We start from the raw sequence: 21,159 nt of genomic DNA, 5'->3' as shown, positions 1-21,159 counted from the left end.
GTATTTATAAAATCAAATTTTCAAATGTGTGCCATATTTTTCAGCAAATAAAAGCAGAACGAATATTTCAATTTCCAGTGTGTCGAATTCAAAAACTAAAGTGGAACAAGAATTTCAAATTCATAATCACGTAAGAGTATTTTTTTCTATACTTATATTGTTTCGAAAGATCTTGATGTATGAAAATTAGTTGGCAAAAATTTACATTTAAAATTATTGTTCTGATAAATTTTAGGTCCAGTGGGTGTTTGTGTAATATATGTGGAAGATTGGTAAAAAAAAAAAGAAGAGAAGCAGTTGGGTAAATTGGATCTGATACAACTTGGATTGGTGGCACGAGCAGTAGATGAGGGAAAGGTATAATTTGAACTCTCTAAACAAAATCAGAGCCAATATGATGATCGATGCTACCAACGGCAACCAAGGAAGATGTGTAATGATGTTCCTTTATGAAAGAGCACACGCACACGTGTAATCCATATAAAACAGCGTTCATAATTCGCGAATAGTTGAGAAGGGGTAAAGTGAGAGTCAGTATAAAAGGCCAATTCTTTCCCTTACCTAGAACACAGTCGATTGTAAACTCATCTCTTCGTTTTGCGTTTTGCATCTACTTTTTTTTGCAGTACCGGTACTGTACTGTATATATTTTTTTTTTGTGTTGAGACTTTGTTTCAATTTAAAGGATACAGAATGAGGGCTATGGTAAGTAAAATTTTTATTTTTCATTTCTTATTGAGGGATTTTTTTTCCTTTTTAAAATTAAAAATCATAAACGAATTTTTCTTTTCCAAAATCCGTGAAATTATTTTGGAAATTTATTAAAAAATATAAACAAAATTACAATTTTTTGAAAATTTTAATTTTTGAATAAAAAATTTTTTGCTTTTTAAAATTAAAAATCATTCCCGAATAATTTATTAATGATTTTGCTTTTTCAAGCTGGAAAGTTATTTTGAAAATCTATTAAAAAATATGAACAAAATTACAATTTTTCAAAAATGTTTTTAAAATTTTAATTTTTTAATTTTTTGCTTTTTAAAATTAAAATTGAAAATCATCTCCAAATAAATTATTAACGAATTTTACTCATTTAAGCTGTAAAATTATATAACATTGTTTTTTATTTAAAAAATTAAAATTTTTTGTTTTCGAAAAAAAATTAAAAATCTTTTCCAAATAAATTATTAGTCAATTTTACTTTTTTAGACTGTAGAATTATTTTCGAAATTTAATTAAAATGTTAAAACAAAATTAAAATTTTTTGAAAATTTTAATTTACATTTTTAGATTTTTGTTTTTGATAATAAAAATTAAAAATCATCCCTGAATAAATTCTTAACGAAATTTACTTTTCAAGGTGTAAAATTATTTTGAAAACTTATAGGAAAAATTGCAATTTTTTAATTCTTAAATTTTTAATTTTTTGCTTTTCAAAATGCTTCAAAAAACGGGCACTGCCCGTTTATATGTATAAATAAATTTAATAAATAATAATTACTAACAATAAAAAAAATTGTGTTGTTGAACATTATTTCCATTTAAAAATTTTTCAATTTAATTTAAACCAGAATTTGATTTAAAAATTAAAATTTCATGTAGTATTTAAATTTTATTTAGAATTAAAATTTAATTTTAAATCTATTTTACATATGAGTTTTTAATCTTTCTTTTTCAAAATTTTAAATTACAACGAGAAAAATAAAAATTTCTTCTAAATTAGTAAACTAAGTTATTAATTTTTTCCCGATAGAACAATTTTAATTAGTTTATTGATAGAAAAAGTTTTTCGAAAGCCTAAAAAATTGAAACTTTATAATTAGAAAAATTGTTGAAAATTCAAAAGTATAAACATTTTTATATTATTATTAATTTAATTTACAGTAGATAATTTTTGTTTTTTATAAATAAATTTAAAAAATTATTATTAAATTTGAAAAATCGAAAAAATTTAGTTCAGGATTTTTATGTCAGTAGGTGTCGAGTATTGTTGCAAATTTATTTTTTAACATCACTTCTTTCTTCACTTTCTTCGATAGTGGGTGGAGATAAAAAAAAATTGAATCCATTGTAATGTTAATATTCCACTGGTCTGTCATTGAATGACTTTTACTCTACAGCGAAGTAAATTGAAGACATTGTATATTATTTATTATTTATTTCATATTTAAATGTCAATAAATACAATTAATAAAAAAATGAAGATAAAATTGATTTTTATTTATTTTTTAAACAAAAATTTATTATTTATTTATCTTTTAAATTTTACTTTCAATGTCAGATATTAAACTACCAAAATTTAATTTTTATTTGCTCTTCTAATATATTTATTAATAATTATATCAATATTATATTAACATAATATTTCCTTTTTGTAAAAAAATGCTTTTTTATGATATAAATAATTATTATTTTTACTTATTTACTTAATATTTATTTGATTTTATTAAATAAGTTAAAATAATATTAATTTAATATTAATTTAATTATTATTATATTTTTGTATCTGTATCTAATTTATTCGTTTATGAAACGTATAGTTGAATTCGAACCGCAGGGAAAGATTTGCCGAGATTGTAATTTTCAATTACGGAAATTTGTTTCTTATTTGATATTCAATGAATTAAAAAAACTAAATTTGTTGAAAAATACGAGCCATCGATTTACGGTTTATCAAAAAAAAAAAAAAAAAAAAATTCTTCAATCATAAGATGACAATCAATCTATTGTGTCTCAATCAAAATACTATTATATCGATTGTCATTTATCTATTCGTGCAACAAGAAAAAGTCAAGTTCTTTTCCTTACAACATTTTCACATTTCTAACAAACGAGACATTATTCACCTTGATTGTTTAATTTAGATTGTTCAATAATTTAAATAAAATTCAAAATTATTGTTTATTATTATTTATTAATTATGGTAAATAATTATTATAATAAATAATTATTAAAATTGAATTTTTAAATAATGTAATTATATAAAAATTAGAATATAATTATTTATTATTACTTGTAGATTATAATAAAAAAAATGCGATACTATGATAAATAATAATTATAATATTACAATAATAAATAATTATTACAATGAAAAAAGATATTTGATTTAAATAATCGATTACTTGTCTATTATCAAATAAATATTTATTTGAATCAAATAATTTTTATTCAAGTCAATTTAATTGTTGTATTTGATTGAATATTTTCAGTATTCGAAGCAAATGCCATTTAATTGATTTAAATAAAAATTATTCTATTGGAATAGTAGTTAAAAAATTTTTTACACGAATTGAAAATTTATTTGATCAAAAATTATTTGCTAATAGACAAGTAATCGGTTATTCGAATCAAATAAATTGTTTTCCAGTGCGTAAATTTAATTATTAAATAAGTGAATAAAAATAAAAATTCCGTTAGATATTAAAAAAAAAGGAAAAAAAAGAAAAAACCATTTTATGATATCAGATGTTGTGGATGTTGTAGAAGCAGATGAGATGAGATCGAAACGGGTGGAATGAGATGGGTTGGGATTGGGATGGGATATATGGAATGAGGAGGGTGGGTTAGCGGGTCAGGAGTTAAATGACCCAAGTTGGCATTTAGTTTTCACTTTCACCCAGGCAGGCCAAAGGAACGCCAAACCGAACCAGGAAGTTGGTCCATCTCAGCCTCCCCAGATTACACAATCATTATACTTTTATTTTCACTGATCCGTCAATCGTCTGATGACTAGACGCTATCCAGATGACTAGGTACTAGGATCTGATTTTGTAATCTAGAGCCTCTTACATATATTGTCTGTCTGCCTCTGCTGTTTATTGCTGACAACATGAAAAATCACATTCGACCCTTCGACATTTCCTTTTTCTCCCAGTTCATTTAAATCTCATTGCATAAAACAAATTCAGAACACAGTTTGCTTTCGTATACATAACGTATTATAAACTGGTTCAACAATTCCATTATGTCTCGCAATTAAGGAGCGAAAATTTTTATTTTTTAAATCAAAATAATTAGCCAGTGATATTTTAAACTAGTGGTAATTTTAATTATCCCATATTAATAATCGAGGTTGTAATTTTAATTTTATTTGGTTCAAATAATCGATTATTTATTATTTTGCTAGAAAAAATTTATTTTATTCCAATAATTGATTACTTCACTGAACATAATTTATTTGATTCAAATAATCGATTATTTCAATGAAAAATTTATCTTGCTAATTTTCATAATGCTTATGATCAACGATTTAAAAGAGGAAAATATTTTTCTATTTATAATAATAAAATATTATTTTTCGCAAAAGAATTCAATTATTTTTAAAAAAATTGATAAAATTCATCCAAAATTCAATTATTTTCATAAATAATAAAATTCCCACTGGAATTAAATTAATAATTAAAATAGTATTTTCCAAAAAATTTTCAAAAAAATCAATTATTTAACAAAATTTTTATACAATTCTTCACAATAATTCAATTGCTTTCACTAATAATAACATTTTTCATAAAAATTCACTTATTTAAAAAAAATTTTGATAAAATGTTACACAAGAATTCAATTATTTAAAAAAAATTTCCATTATATTTATTAGATATATTTCGAAAAAATTAATTATTTAAAACAATGTTTATAAAATTCTTATGAAGAATTCAATTATTTTCAAAAATAACAAAATTTTTCACAGAAATTCAATTCTTTTTAAACATTTTAATACAATTTTTTCATAATAATTCAATTATATTCGTAAACAATAAAATTGTTCTCAGGAATTCAATTATTTTTTAAAATTATAATAAAATTCTTAGCAACTATTCAATTATTTTCATAAATAATAAAATTTATCGCATGATTTCAATTATTTTTAAAACAATTTTACAAAAATTGCTCGAAAAATGTAATTATCTTTAAAAATTTAATTTCTGTTTCTCGAAAAAATCAATTATTTAAAAAAAAGTTTTTTTTAAAAATTTTTTGGAAGAATTCAATTATTTACAAAAATATTAGAATTTTTCACAGGAATTCAATCATTATTTTCAAATATTTTAATAAAATTGTTCGAAAGAAATAAATTATTTTAAATATAATTTTAATTAAAATTTTTAAAAATAATTCAATTATTCTTGTAGATTTTAATAAAATTCTTCCCAAGAATTCAATTATTTACATAAATAATTCTTGGAAAGAATTAAATTATGTCTAAAAATAGATAAATTATTTCCGAAATTTCAATTATTTTCAGGCATTTTAATAAAATTATTTGCAAAATTCATTTATTTTTATAAATAACAATATTCATCACAGGAATTCAATTATTTTTAACACTAATAAATTTCTTCTTGGAAATTCAATTATTTTAAAAAATCCTAATAAAATCGTTCGCAAGAAATCAATTATTTTCACGAATAATAAAAATTTCTCTGGAATTCAATTCAATTATTTAAATTAGAATTAAACGAGTTTTTTTGGTCGTCAAGTTTAATTTTTTGATAGCCTACTAACTATAAAAATAAACTGGCCTACAAATTATTTAAATTAATATCTATTTATGTCAATTAATGCGATATTTTCCTAAAGTTTTAGATAAACGTTCAAATCAAGGAAATTTTTTTTTCTCTTTCAATTCTTTTTGACAATAACTATACAAAAAAGAAAAAAAAATTAAAATTAAACATTTACTTAGCTGAGAATTATTTTTAATATACAAAATAATTTTTTTGAACAAAAATACAAAATAAAAGAAGCAGAAAAAATAATACTAAAATTATTGGTTCAAATAAAATTTATACGATTTCAATAAAAATGATTTGATTTAGGTAAATATTTATTTGATAGACACGCAATCGATTCTTTCAATTAAATAATTTCTTTTCAGTGTAGTCTATCATCAAATAAATTGTATTTGAACCAATAATTTCAGTACTTGCACTAAATACTATTTCATTAAAATAAGTAAAAAAAATTTCGATTCAAATAAATATTTATATTTATTAAATTAATTATAAATATAATTATTTAATAGCAGACAAGCAATCGTTTATTTGAATCAGAGAAATTGTTTTTTAACGACAGAAAAAATCAAGCCTTTCGAATTACAATTGCAAAAATTAAATTAAATCTACAAAAAATATTCCACAAGAGAGTGTAAAAAAATTTTCTCTTCTATTTTTCGTCCTATGTTTAAACTATATAACAAAATCTATATAACAATGATACATTATCATAATTATAAGTTATATAAATCATCTTTTTACAATATCTTACACAATGGAAAGTTTATGTTTTCTCATTAAATTTTCTCCCCCATTATGTAAACTTGTATATGTAAAGAAAACATTTTTCTTTACGTTTAACGATGTTTACTTAAAAATTCGATTGTAATTATTAACTTGAAGAATATGAATAATATATCGTGAAGTGTCCAAATGGTTGAAATTATATATGCGACTATTAAATGTATCTTTATATATATATTTATATGCAGTTTATGATATACGTTTATGTAAAAGGATGAAAAATGTTACATAAAATAGTTGCAATATATTGGGGACATCTCAAAAAGAAAGTTTTTCATTTCTCGAAACAATTTTTGCTTTTTTTTTGCTAATTTAATATATTCATAATATACCGGTTTCAAGTGACTTGAGTTTATAATAATTACACCTATCGTGTCAATGACTATAAAAGATTTTGACGAGAAAGCTGATTAATGTTTTCACTTTCAATAATATTGAACGATTTCACCTTTTTTTCAATGCCTCATTAATTTTTATCAAGTTCAACGTTTATTGTGGATTACTGTTTCACATTACATCTTTGCATTGCACTGAAAAAAAAAAATTTATTTGATATTTAAATATAACGGTTTATTTGTCAATTAGCAAATAAATATTTATTTATTTAAATTATTTGAATTGAATCATTTTTATTCAATTCAAATTGTGATTGAAATTTCGTATTTGAACCAATAAGTTCAGATTTTGCAGGCTTCGCTCTCATCGACTAAAAAGTAGGTTTTACGTTTTTTTTTACTATTTTTTACTATTCTTTTTTACTATTTTTACTATTTTTACTATTTTTACTATCTTTACTATTTTACTATTTTTGTACGTTTTGCTACTATTTGGATACTTTTTGTTTAGATTTGTGACATTAAAAGATACTATTTTATTCTTTTTTGAGAATTTGCACTACTTTAAATTCGCCAATAGTTGAAATAATAAAATTGTTCTAAAAAATTTTAATAAAATTCTTTGTAACAATTTAATTATTTAAAATACATTTTTTTTAAATTTTTCGAAAAATCAATTATTTAAAAGAATTTCAATAAATTTCTTCTCAAGAATTCAATTATTTTCCTAATAATAAAACTAATCACAGGATTTTAATTACTTTTAATACAATTTTAGATGAATTTCCCCAAAAATACAATTCTTAAAAATTTTATTAAAATTCATTGAAAGAATTCAATAATTATTTTAATAAAATTCTTTATAATATTTATAAGAATTCAATTTTAAGAAATATTTAATTATTTAATAAATCAGTTACATTTGAATTTAAATAATTGAATTCTCGTAGCACTTTAAAATTGCTTTAAAAATTAATTTCGGTTAAAATTTTAGTTATAATAATTAAATTTTAGAAGAGTTATAGTATGAATTTTTATAGAAATAATTAAAGTTCAAAAGATTTTTAAGTTGAAATCCTTAAAAATTTGAATTGTTGTTAAACTGTAATAATATTTAAATTTTTATTTAAAAAATAAAAATATATTATTTTTTAAAAAAATGATTAAAGTTTTGAATAATTTTATTTAAAAATTTCGACAAAAAAAATGATTGAATTACAGAAGAAGAATTAAAGTTGTAATTTTTAGAAATAGTTAAATTTCAAAAAGGTAAAAATTGAAATCACTTCAAATATTTTAATCCTTGTGGAAAAATATACAGGAATTTAAATATTTATTCAACAAAAATTATTCAAGTTTTGAATGTAATTAAAACAAATTTTACAGAAAAATTAGTCTTTTAAAAAATTGTAACGAAAGTTTTTTGAAGATAATTAAATTTTCGTAAATAATTTGAAAAGATTAAATTCTCGTAAATAATTTAATAAGATTAAATTAAATTTCCAATTATTTAGAAATTTCGTCAAATTTAATTTAAATAAATTTTAGGCATTATAAAAAATTTTATTTTTTACTTTTAAAAATTATTTTCTTAAATGTTTGAAGAATTTTAAGTTAAAAATTATACGAAAATAATTGAAGTTTGCAAAAATTTAGAATTGAAATTATTAGCAGGATAAGAAAAAGAAGTAAATATTTTTTATAAAAATTAGGAAATAAAGAATGAAATTTTTATAATTTTTGTGAATTGTCTAAAACGAGTTTTTTTATTCGACAAATTTAATTTTTCGATAAATAATTTTTTACCACTTTTTTCAGTTTTAAATTTATACTTTTTCTCATTTTCTGTGTTTCTAAAATTGATTATCGAATGCGAAGCCTGTACTTGAAGCAAATACCATTTAATGGACTCAAATAAAAATGATTTCACGCATAAATAAATATTTATGTAATAATAGACATATAATTGTTTATTTGAATTAAATAATTTTGTTTTCGCAATAATGTACTATTTTGCATTACAATTTTACATTATTTTACATTCATAAAAATTAAAAAATAAAAAGGTATTTATATTAAAATTTGCATAATTAGCAGCTATAAAAATCTACTACAATTAAAAATATTGTAGAGAAATAAAATTAAATCCTCCGTGAAGAATTCATAATACGCGACACTAATTATCGCGAGAATATATTAATTAAACGAAATATATTTTTCGCGTGTACTTTTCATAAAAGTAAATTAATTTCTCAATGGGCACAATCAATATTTTATAATCGCGGTGAAATAGAATTTTATGTTATTAATAATAAATATCTAATTTACCTTGAAGTGAAACGAGTATAAAGTAAATTAGCCTTCATTATAATTAAAACCTATACTTTATTTTATTCGAGTATGAATAAAATGGAGAGAGAAAAAAATTTCTAATTCTATTGACCAAGAACTTGAAAAAATAAATAAATATTTTTTAAAAAATAACTAAATTTCTGCAACTAAAAAGTATATATTTTTTCCAAGAGATAGAAAAATTTATTTCTTTTTTTTAAGGTATTTGCTCTAATTGTGGGAGTAGCGGTGGCACAGAATCAAAATTACCATCAGGATCAGGGGAAAAATCAGTATCGTGAAGAAAACAGAAATGAGGAAAGGCGTGTTAGCACGACACCAATTCCAATTCTTCAGTGGAACAAACAACAAGAACATGATGGAACCTATAGAACAAGGTACGAATAAAAAATGGTCATTTTTCTGGAATTTTTTTTTATTATGGGCGCAGAAATAAAAATTATTTTTGTGTAGAATTTTTTTACACTTTACTAAATATGTACTACCAAATTCAACTTACTGAATACTACGTGTATTCAATTTATTATTATGAAAATTACAAAATTTTACACTTATTTACACTTGTCTATTATCAAATAAATATTTACTTGAATCAAACAATTTTTTTTTCAATTCAATAAATTTTATTTGAACAAATAATTTCAGTATTTAGAGCACAAGGTAATTTTTTAACTTCTTTTAATTTGTATTTTTGTGTACAATAAAATTATTTTGTATATTAAAAAATTAATTCTTAGCTAAGCAAATGTTTAATTTTAATTAGTTTTCCATTTTGTATAGTATTTTTTTAAAATAATTTAAATAGAAAAAAATTCGTTCATTTGACCGTTTATGTAATTACCTAATACTTTAGGAAAATATCATTTAATCTACTTAAATAAAAAATTACTTGATGATTGAAAAGTAATAGTTTCTTTGAATCAAGTAAATCGCTTTTGCTTAAAATACAGAAATTATCGGTTGAAATAAAATTTATTTGATTTAAATAAAAATTATTTGATGCAAGCGTATAAATATTTATTTAAAAAAAGACAATTAATTAGTTTTACCTATATGAATAGAATAAAGTTTTTCTCAGTGAAAATTCATTGTCAACTGAACATTTAATTAGATAATTTAATATTTAATTTAACAAATATTTATTTCTATCAACAAATTTTTATTTATGATGTCAATTAAATGGTATTTGCTTCAAATACTGAAATTATTGGTTCAAATACAAATTATTTGGTGATAGACAACATTGAAAAAAAATTTATTTAATTAAAAGAACCCATTACATGTCTATTATCAAATAAATATTTACCTGAATCAAATCATTTTTATGAATATATGAATTGAACCATTTAATTAACTCAAATAAAAATGATTTGATTCAAGCAAATATTTAATTGATAATAGTCAAGAATTCAATTAGTTTGAAAAAATGTTAATAAAATTCTACGCAAACATATATTATTTTCATAAATAATAAAAATTTCACAGGTATTCAATTATTTACAAATTATTTTCATAATTAATAACATTTTTACAGGGATTCAATTATTTTCATAAATAACAAAACTCAATATTGAATTTCAATTATTTTTAATACAATTTTAATAGAATTCCTCGAAAAAAGTTATTATTCTTAAAAATTTTATTAAAATTTATCAAAGAAATTTATTTTTTTTAATAACCTTTGCTACAATTTATTTATTACAATTTAAGTATTATTTTTAATACTACATTTTTAATTAAATTTCTTCAAAAAATTTAATTATTTTCATAAATAATGAAATTTTTCATAACAATAAAATTTTTTTCAAAATAATTTTTATAAAATTCTTCGTAGAAATCCAATTATGTTTAAAAATTTATAAAAACTCTCGTCAAAATTTCAATTATCTTTATAAATACCTAATAAAAATTTTCTCCGAAATTCAACTATTTTCAAAACTTTTAATAAAATTCTTGGCAGAATTTCAATTATATTTTTAATACAATTTTTATCAAATTTTTTGAAAAATGCAATTATTCTTAAAAATTTTATTAAAATTTGTCAAGAGAATTCAATTACATATTTAAAAATTTGTTGATGAAATTCTTTATGAAAATTCAATTTTAAGAAACATTCAATTGTTTAATAAAATATTTATTTTTATAGTTAAATTATTGAATTCTCGCAGAATTTTCTAATAAATATTGATTTAAAAATAAATTTCAAATTAAAATCTTTGAAAATTTGAACTTTTCATACTTTTAATTATGAATTTTATAGAATTAATTTTTCTCAATATTAGTTTAATGGAATTTTTTTTAATTACTTGAAGTTTTCAATTTCTAATATATTTAATTGAAGAATGTCAGAATACTTAATCGAAATTTCGTAAAATTAAATTGTAAACAAAAGAATTTGAATATTCACAAAGAACTTTTTCAAAAATTATTTAAGAAAATTGAAGAATTTTAGTTAAAAATTCTAGAAATGAATAATCGTAATGATGAAAATAATTTTTGAAGAAGTTACAGTAACAAAGTAGCAAGTTTTAATTATTATATGTTATTGAATTTCAAATTTTTGAATATATATTAATTTCTTTAAAAAAAAAATAATGATTAAATATTTATTTAAACAAGAAGTTATGTTATCGAATAATTTTCGTTTTAAAAACCTGGAAAACCTGGAAAAGTCAAGGAATTTAAAAAGAGTTTTTGCAACCCTGTATTATTAGAAAACAATAGAAAAACATTTTTTTCTTTTTAATCGTTGATCATAAACGTCGTGAGCTTCACCAAAATAAAAAAATTTTTTCATTGAAACAATAATCGACTATTTGAATGAAATAAATTTTCTTCAGCGAAGTAATCTGAAAAATTCCTTTTTTTCCTTTTCTCATCGTTTGCGTATTTAGAAAAAAAATAGGATAATAGCGAAATAAAATATTTATTCCTATGCGAATCGCTCTCGAGGGATACATTAGAAGAAGAAAGAAGAAAAAATGTAAAAGGGCAATTTCGCCTTGTTTCTCCAAGTGTAGGAGATAAATAAAGAGGGGCGGGGGAATTAACGAGATATCGAGTGTAATTTATTGTCGGTATTATGTTATCAATCTCTTGTTGTGGTCGTCGTTTGAGATGGTAGCATTAAAATTCTAATTACTTGCTTTTCCGCCGGTATATGGAGAATAGGTGAAGGCACTCGCACAAGAGTAGAGTAAAACTGCCCATCCCATCCCCGCAACGATGTGGCAATTGCAAAGGTGCAGTCTTAAGTCGTCGTCGTCGTCGTGCCCATGAAAGCCTTGAACTATAGCCACGACGATTCACTTTTGCAAGAGTTAAGTTGAGTTGAATTAATTTTGCATTTTATTTTAGCTACGAGACCGGTAACAACATTATCGCGGAAGAGAGCGGCTACCTCAAGACGGTTGGTGAGGGTGAAGATCAAGTCGAGTCACTCGTCCAGCAAGGAAGTTATTCCTACACAAGTCCTGAGGGTCAATTGATAACAGTTCATTATACGGCTGATGAGACTGGATTCCACGCTTCTGGTGATCATATTCCAACTCCGCCGCCCGTCAGCGAGGAGATACAGAAGGGATTGGATCTTATTTTCGAGGGAATCCGCAAACAACAGGTATTTTTTTTTATTTGACAATTTTTTTCGATTTACATACAAAATTGAGGACATTTTTCTATTATTTTCCGAAAGAAAATAAATTCATTGGATTCAGATCGGATTCAATAAATTCAGATTTATTATTCTGAATTCTCAAAAAAAAACAAGATAATGCATGATTTTCTTAACGATCTAATACACAAAACTTCTCTCAATTTTGATTAAAAACATTTTCAATTCTAAATTCTGAAATAGAAATTTCTGAATTAGAAATAGGATCTTGAATTTTTATTTGTACAAATTTTTTCAAAACAAAAATCAAGAGTTTCTCTAAACGAAAATTTTTCTTTGATTTAAATACAAGTTTACTAGAATTTTCTCTATTATTTTCAAAACCAAATAAATTCGTCGAGAGGAAAAAAGGGAAACGAAAATTTAATTAGAATTCCCAAAGAAAAAAACAAAGATTTTCTATCTGATCTGATACTCTAAAACTTTTTTTTAATTTTTATTGAACTTAAATTTTATAAATTCTGAACTCTAGAAATAGGATCAAATTTACTAGAATTTTCCCTATTATTTTTCGAAAGCAAATATACTCCTTAAAAGAGAAAAAAAAACAAACATTTAATCAGAATTCTCAAAGAAAAAAAATAAATTAAAAATTAAATTTTCTATTCGATCTGACACGCCAAAACTTCTTTTAATTTCAAAATTCATAAATAAAATGCTGAATTTTTATCTGTAGAAATAAAAAACAAAACTTTTTCTTATTAGATTCTAAAAGAATATAAACTTATTGGGAGAGAAAGAAAGAAACAAAAATTTAATCACAAGAAAAACAAATCAAAAAGATTTTCTATCCGATTTGATACTGTAAAACTTCGTTTAATTCTAAAATTCGGAAACAAGATTTTCAATTTTTATTTGTATGAAATATGAACGTTTTCGAAACAAATTTTTTTCATAAAAGAATTAAGAATCTGAGCAGAATTCTCAAAAAGAAAAATATCAGATGAAGATTCTTTATTCGAAAAAATTTTTCGATTTAAATACAAGTTAATTAGAATTTTCCTATTTTTTGCCAAAAGAAAATAAATTCGTCGAGAGAGAAAAAAGAAACAAAAATTTATTAAGAATTCTCAAAAAAAAAAAAAAAAATCAAGAAGATTTTCTCAAAAAGAAAAAAATCAAAATGAAGATTCTGTATCAGAAAATTTTTTCCGTTTTAAATACAAGTTTTACCAGACAATTTTCTCTTTTTATTTTTCAAAAGTAAATAATTTATTGGGAAAGAAAAAAAGAAACAAAAATTTAATCAGAATTCTCAAAAAAAAAAAAAATTAACAAGAAGATTTTCTCCAAATTTTTTTCAATTCTAAAAATTAAAAATAAGATCTTGAATTTTTGTTTATGCAAATTTTGTCAAAATAAAAATTTTTGTTGTAAAAGAATCAAGAATCTAATCAAAATTCCCAACAGAAAAAATTAAAGTGAACATTCTCTATTCCAAAAATTTACATACAAGTTTGATAGAATTTGATCTATTATTTCCAAAACCAAATAAATTCGTCAAGAGAGAAAAAAGGAAACAAAAATTTAATAAGAATTCTCAAAAGAAAAACAAAAATTAAAAAGAAAATTTTTTATCCGTTCTGTACTTCAAAACTTTCTTTAATTCTAAAAATTAGAATTAAATTTTTTACAAATTAAAATTAGAAATAAGGTTTTAAATTTCCATTTGCACTAATGTTTTTAAAACGAAATTTTTTTCACAAAAGAATCAAAAATCTAATCAGAATTCTCAAAAAGAAAAAAAATCAAAATAAAGATTCTGTATCAGAAAATTTTTTCCGATTTAAAATATTTAAATACAAGTTTACCAGCCAATTTTCCCTTTTTATTTTTCAAAAGCAAATAATTCATTGGTAAAGAAAAAAAGAAACAAAAATTTAATCAGAATTCTCAGAAAAAAAATCTACAAGAAGATTTTCTCCAAAACTTTTTTCAATTCTAAAAATTAAAAATAAGATCTTGAATTTTTATTTATGCAAATTTTGTCAAAAAAAATTTTTTTTTTTTAAAGAATCAAGAATCTAAGCAGAATTTCCAACAGAAAAAATTAAGATGAAGATTCTCTATCCAAAAATTTACATACAAGTTTGATAGAATTTTTTCTATTATTTCCAAAACTAAGTAAATTCGTCTAGAGAGAAGAAAAGAAACTAAAATTCCAGATGAAGATTTTCTGTACGATGTTGATACTAAAAATATTCATCCAATTTTGAAATTTAAAAATAAAACTTTGAACTTTTATTTTTACAAATGTTTTCAATTGAAAAAAAATACCGATTTCAAAATGTTTTTTTTTCAAATTAAGACTGGAAAATATTCTGAACTTCATCTACTTGATGTTGAAAATACACCCGATATTATGTAAAAAAAAAGAATCTTTATTAGAATTTCTATCATTTTATTGGATATTTTAATTAGAAGCTCCATTAAATTCCCACAACCTTTCTCACATTTCATGGTCACTTTTCCTTTTTCATATATATACATTATTACGTAACATAAATGTTAATGAAAAATAAAAATTTCTTTTCCTCTATAAATTATGTTTTATATGAAAAGTGAAAAAGGTCAAGTACTGAAATATTTCACTCATCTCCAGAGTCTTTTTTCTAGATTATTTCAATCTACTAATGTAAAAATAAGACACTAAATTGTAAATTAAATTTTAAACTTAATTTGAAAGTATGTAAATTTAAAACTAAATTGGAAATAAAATTCGAAACTAAATGGAAAATTAAATTCAAATTCTAAATCAGAAACTAAATTTGAAACTAAATTGGAAATTAAATTCAAAAATCAAAACTAACAATAATTGGAAATTATATTCGAACCAAATTTAAATTAAATTCAAAACTAAATAAAATTGGAAATTAAATTTGAAACTAAATTCAAAATAATAGATTCAACTATACTATTAGTAATATTATTACGAATCTAAAACTCACAAGAAATATTTTTAAATATTTACAGGAAGCCGATGCTCGTGAAGCTGCTCAAAAATCAAACCAACCACTCAGTCAGCAGGTGGACAGACAACACGACGACAGAAAATATCGACAATAATGATTTAAAAATAAATACCAAATTGCAAATCTTAGTTTAAGTTTAGATCATAAAAAAAGAAACATATTCTTGTAAACACCAATCATCGAAATACTCATAATTTAAAGACAAAAAAAAAAAAAAAAAACGAAAAGCATTGTTTAAAGATTCATTTTCTTTCTGTCGTAATATCACCTCTTTGTATCTCTTACTTTAATATTAATATAATTATTGTATTTTAGTATTATTATTATTATTACTATTATTATTATATTATTATTATAATTTTTTTATTCTCTGTAAAGACTAAGATGCGAAATGCACCCTTCGATCTGTGCCAATCCGACCATTATTCATCATATCAACAGTAAAGTGAGAAAATTCGTTAAACCATTGGTTTTTATTTTACTACTTCACCACCAACTTTCAAAATAAAATATTTAAATAAAATAATGTTAAAATAAATATTTTAAATAATAAATATTAATTTTAAATATTTTGAAACACATTTTTCTGATTATACAATTATATTCAGAAAAAGTGTTTCAATATTAATATATTCAATATAAAAAATGTTTCATTATAATTATAAACTGAAACTGAAACTATAAAATCAAAAAATGAATTTACAATAAATTTTAAGATATTTTCATTTCGCTTTATTGACGCACAAATTAACGGTACATTTTCGTGCTTATTTTAAAGATTTTTTAAGGACTTTCTTTAAATTCAAAAAATCCCTTCGTTTTACGGAAATATTTTCTCACTATTGCAGTATTCAAATATATTTTAAATCGGACATATTAAATAAAAAAAAAATTGATACAACATTATTTCGAGGTATCGGACTACTACAAGCTAGAAAACTTCTCGCATGATTAAATTCTAATTTCTCTTTTTAAACTATTCGATAAAGCAAAGGAGAGATCAATCAACTGCTCTTATCGCTTTTTATAAATATTGTTAGAAAATTAAATAATTTCGTTCAATTAATAAATTGGAAATTACAATTATTACTTTTTTTTATTATTATTAATCATTAATCATATACACAAAATTATTTTAGATTTTGTAAACGATTTTTCTAAATTTGAATTAGTAACAAGTCCACTAATCTAAGTTTGTTAAATTTTCTACTAATTTTTAGTAAATTACTCCGTCATTTAGTAATTTCAAAATTTTTAGGGAAAAATTACTAAGAGTTAGTAGAAATTTATACAAAATTCTAATTAGCAGAGACTTTTCTCTAATTCAAACTTAGAGAGAATAATTATAAAAAAATATTATAAAAGTGATAATAAAAAAATTTAATTTTCTCAATTTAATATTCAGAAGATGTTTGACTCTTTTTTCTCATAAAAGAAAAATAGCGATTGAGAAAATGTTAATTTAAAATTATAAAAGATTATTCAAACTTATAGTTTAGAAGCGTTTTGACCTTTTAATATTGCAAACATTAATTGGGACATAAATACAACACTGACTGCATTGAAATTCAGTTTGTTGGAAATTCTTTAAGGTTTCAATTCTTATGTATACCTTAATCAAGATAAATTTATGTTTTCATAAAATTATTTATATATTTATAGAAAAAAAGACCTTTGTGAATACGAGTCATGAACTTTCTTAGAAAGTAAAAAAAAAATGACGCAAACACAATAAAGAACATTTGCACAAAAATTACAGTGTAATATTGAAATTTTACTTTGGAACGTTTAGAAGAAAATTAAGTCATAAAATGAAAACGGATCTGATATAAATCGTAAAATATAGGAAAACGATTTTAAATATCTTTTATCTAACAAACTCCATTATTCTTGATTTTTAAAATTACTCTCGAATTTTAAATCAATAAAACTTGCAAATTTCTTTTAAGTTTAGAAAGATTTTTGCATACATTCAAAATTCAAAAGCACTCTCGATTTTTAAATCAGTATTTCCAAATTTCTTTTAAGTTCAGAAAGAATTTTGCGAAGATTCAAAATTCAAGAGTTGAATATTCGCAAATTTATAGATTAACCGAAATTTAAAATTCTAAATTATTCGAAAATGTATTTGATAAAAATATTATTTACAGAAAGATAGGTAATGTGACTGTATTTATACCAAATATTGGGAATAAGTTCAAGAAATAAAAAAAAAATTAAAAATTAAAAAAATTAAACTAATAAACGTAAAATTGAAGCGCAAGATAATTGCTACAAATATCTACTATAATTATAGTAGTCAATTTGTTATTCTTAATTCTAAAGCGTCTAGTGTTCTAAGCTATAAAAAATATATAATTTACCGGAAATTGCAAGTTTCCGATTTTAGTTCAATTTTAATATTTAAATTATGAAGCGTATTAAAAGTCCATTTTTCTAATCGGCTCAATGAAGACTGATTAGAAAATAATCAAAAATTATTAAAAAATAATCAATTATTTTTAAAAATTATTATTTTTAAAAAATAATTTATTTTATTACTATTAAAATTATTTTTAAAAATTATTATTTTCTAACAAAACTTCAAAAATCGATTTGAAAAATCGAAAGCACCCAAGTCGTATGTTTCACACGAAATCATTTACGCAGAACAATAAAAGAAGTTCAAACAAAGTTCAACAATTATTTGAAAAGATTTATTTTCATTAAATCTTAATTCCTTCAATAATAAAAAATTTCTCATTGCATTCAAATAAATAAATAAATAAAATTATCGTGTTCTTTTTAATTTATCAATTATTTAAAGGAATATATTTGTAGTCAAAAAATATTTCGTCAATTTTGTTTGAACTCTTCAGATATTTTGAACTCTAAGCACTTATACATTATACAATATTTCAATTCACACTCACACACGCATATTTTTATTGTCTAACGAAAAACTTAATTAAAATATTATAAGTGGATGAAATTCATCGACTGGCACGTCGAGTTTAAGTATATTGTATATATAAATATTCACTATATAGTTTAAATTAACAAGCGTTTTTTGCGTTAAAAATTAATATTGTATAATTATTAATAATTATCAGAATAATTTATAATAATTATTTATGAATAATAATTATAAATTATAATAATTATTAATTAATAACAATTACGAATTAATAATAATTACGAATTAATAATTATTATTATAAATTAATGATTTTCATCAACTAATAATTATTATAAATTTATAATTATCATTAATTAATAATTATTGTAAATTTATAATTATCATAATAATTATTCTGAATTAAAATAATTGTGAATTAATAATAATTATAAATTAATAATTATTGTTACGTACAATAATTTTAAACCATAATGTATTATTAGTTAAATAATAGTCAAATTTCAGACTTGACTTTCATTACTTTAAGACGATAAATAACTAACAAAGGGAAATTAAATACTTTTAATGTAAAAAACGCTCGTTCCTTTATCTCAGAGCTGCTTAAACAAAGTTAAAGTCCACAACGTTGATCAACGAAAAAAATTTATTTAATGCAATTAAGTATTATTTTTAATTTAATATTTAATTGTAAAATAATTATTATCAAAACATAAACATCAATCTTTTTTTTCTAAATATTTTTGTGTCAATATTGCTGAGTAATTTTTAATTAATTTACTTAGTGAACAATTTTTTTTTCGTTGATCAACGTTGTGAACTTCAACTTAGTCTACTTAATTAGGTTTCAAGTGTCCCTAAGGAACTAGTTGTCATTTTGTCAGATGATTCTAAACAATCGAGAATCTTTTTTTTAAATTTTAGAGTCCACTGTCTTAGTAGATTTTTACTAGTCCTGACAAAATTACATTTTATGAAATCACTCACAGAAAAAATGGCGTTGGCAATATAATTGCCAGAAGAACGTAAATTCCAATTGCAGAAATATGCCGAGAACTTTTAATATTTACTTTTTTTAATTAAATTTTTCATTTGTAACTACAAATGAAAAATTTAATTTAATTTAAACAAAAGTGAAAAAATAGGAAAAAATTAAATAAAAAATACAAAAAGTATAGAAAAAACAAAAAAAAAAAAAGTAGAAAAATTCTCGTCTCATCTCTAGATGGAATTTAGTCTTAAAATAAAATTCGGTCGTTGAATTATTATCAATGTGAACCAGTGGAAACTGGATCGTATGGTTTTGAATTGAAACCAACGTATCTATTGTTTTTCTTGTGAACAAAACCATTTTGAGGATCGGCTTTATAATAAACTACCCTTCTGATACCAAATGGATCGACATATCCAAAGGATCCTACTGTTTTATCATTTGGCTTTTGTTCTTCTTCGTGATAATGTGTTTTGAGGTAATATTGAAATCCATCAGCTGTCTGATGATGACCATCGTATGCAGGATATTCTTGATATCTCACTGATCCACGCCTAGAAATTTAAAAAAAATTTATTATATAAAATTTTAATGAGAACACTTCTGATAAAAATGAAAAAGTTTCTTAAAAATTGTATTAAAATTTTCTATGGGGTGCATGAATATTCCAATAAAAATACCTTCTCATTTTCATTTGTCCAATAATATTTGTTCGGAGAATTGAAAATTCTGTCAATCCATATTTTATCAATTAGAGTTCTAACAAATAATAATTTTTGCAAATAAAAAATTCTGTAAATAAAAATTCGAACAAATAAAAATCTGACGAACTGGAAATTTGATACAGTCATCTCTCGATAATTAAACTTCCCATAAATTGAAATTGATTTTTTTTCTGATACCAAAAACATTCGATAATTAAAAACTTCGCTAATTAAAATTTTTTCTACGTCCCTTGAGATTCAATTTATCGATAGTCGACTATACTCACTAATAATTTGCTATTTGTTAAAACCGATTTTTCTTTTACTTATTTTGTAACAAAAATATATCAGTTTTGAAGGCACATAAATAATTCAAATTATCAAAGTTTCATTTTTTGAATGTTTTTAGTACTTATCAAAATTCGTTTAAATTATCTTCAGGAATAATTAGTTTTTTTTTTAATAGGTAAAAAGATCAATTATTTTCCAAAAATAGGTAACAAGAAGGCGACAAAAAATTGTGAAGAAGAAAATTAATTCATTTGTTTTTAAATAATATTGGAATATTTTATCAATAGTTAAAACTTGAATACTGTTGACTCTCGATAAATTAAATCTCAAGGGACATAAAAAATTCAAATTATTGAAGGCTTTATTAATCAATAATGTTTTTAGTATAAAAATTTTGTTTAAGAATTCAAAATCAATTTCATTTTATAAAGGAATTGAATTTATGTGAAGTTCAATTATCAAGAGATAACTGTAGTTCAAAATTTAGATAATTTAACAATAAAATTTTATTATATTATTGTATTCAAAGTTGAATAATTTACATTTTGAATAGAATGAACTTTGCACAAATTGAATTTTGGTTTAATTAAAGTGAAAATTAAATCAGAATTTTACTATGAATTTAAATTTTGATCGATTACAATTT

General features: G+C 21.6%; 2 protein-coding genes across 4 annotated transcripts in view; one reads left to right on the top strand and one right to left on the bottom strand.

The window, feature by feature from the left end:
* The first annotated feature begins 551 nt into the window (after positions 1-551).
* Positions 552-16,094, top strand: LOC122507824 (endocuticle structural glycoprotein SgAbd-2-like). Its single transcript, XM_043620751.1, has 4 exons — positions 552-705; positions 9,188-9,363; positions 12,344-12,605; positions 15,633-16,094. The coding sequence occupies exons 1-4, from the start codon at positions 694-696 to the stop codon at positions 15,723-15,725; spliced, it is 543 nt and encodes a 180-aa protein (XP_043476686.1). The 5' UTR covers positions 552-693; the 3' UTR covers positions 15,726-16,094.
* A 2,889-nt stretch (positions 16,095-18,983) lies between these two features.
* LOC122507775 overlaps positions 18,984-21,159 on the bottom strand; it is a 56,903-nt gene continuing 54,727 nt past the window's right edge. For all 3 annotated transcript variants that reach the window (XM_043620679.1, XM_043620678.1, XM_043620677.1), the window contains one exon: positions 18,984-20,072. In XM_043620679.1, coding sequence (XP_043476614.1) covers positions 19,796-20,072 — 277 coding nt within the window. In that variant the 3' untranslated portion in view covers positions 18,984-19,795. The remainder of the gene's footprint in view (positions 20,073-21,159) is intronic.

Source organism: Leptopilina heterotoma, unplaced genomic scaffold, assembly GCF_015476425.1.
Source record: "Leptopilina heterotoma isolate Lh14 unplaced genomic scaffold, ASM1547642v1 Lhet_51, whole genome shotgun sequence".
Taxonomy (NCBI): Eukaryota; Metazoa; Arthropoda; class Insecta; order Hymenoptera; family Figitidae; genus Leptopilina; species Leptopilina heterotoma.
Note: the sequence above shows the minus strand (reverse complement) of the source record. Positions and strands in the feature narration are given on the sequence as shown.

Bases quoted from the DNA above. Each gene is read 5' to 3' on its own strand.
- LOC122507824 (XM_043620751.1), top strand. The intron at 9,364-12,343 runs GTACGAATAAAA...ATTTTATTTTAG, and splicing joins GATGGAACCTATAGAACAAG to CTACGAGACCGGTAACAACA. The intron at 12,606-15,632 runs GTATTTTTTTTT...AAATATTTACAG, and splicing joins AGGGAATCCGCAAACAACAG to GAAGCCGATGCTCGTGAAGC.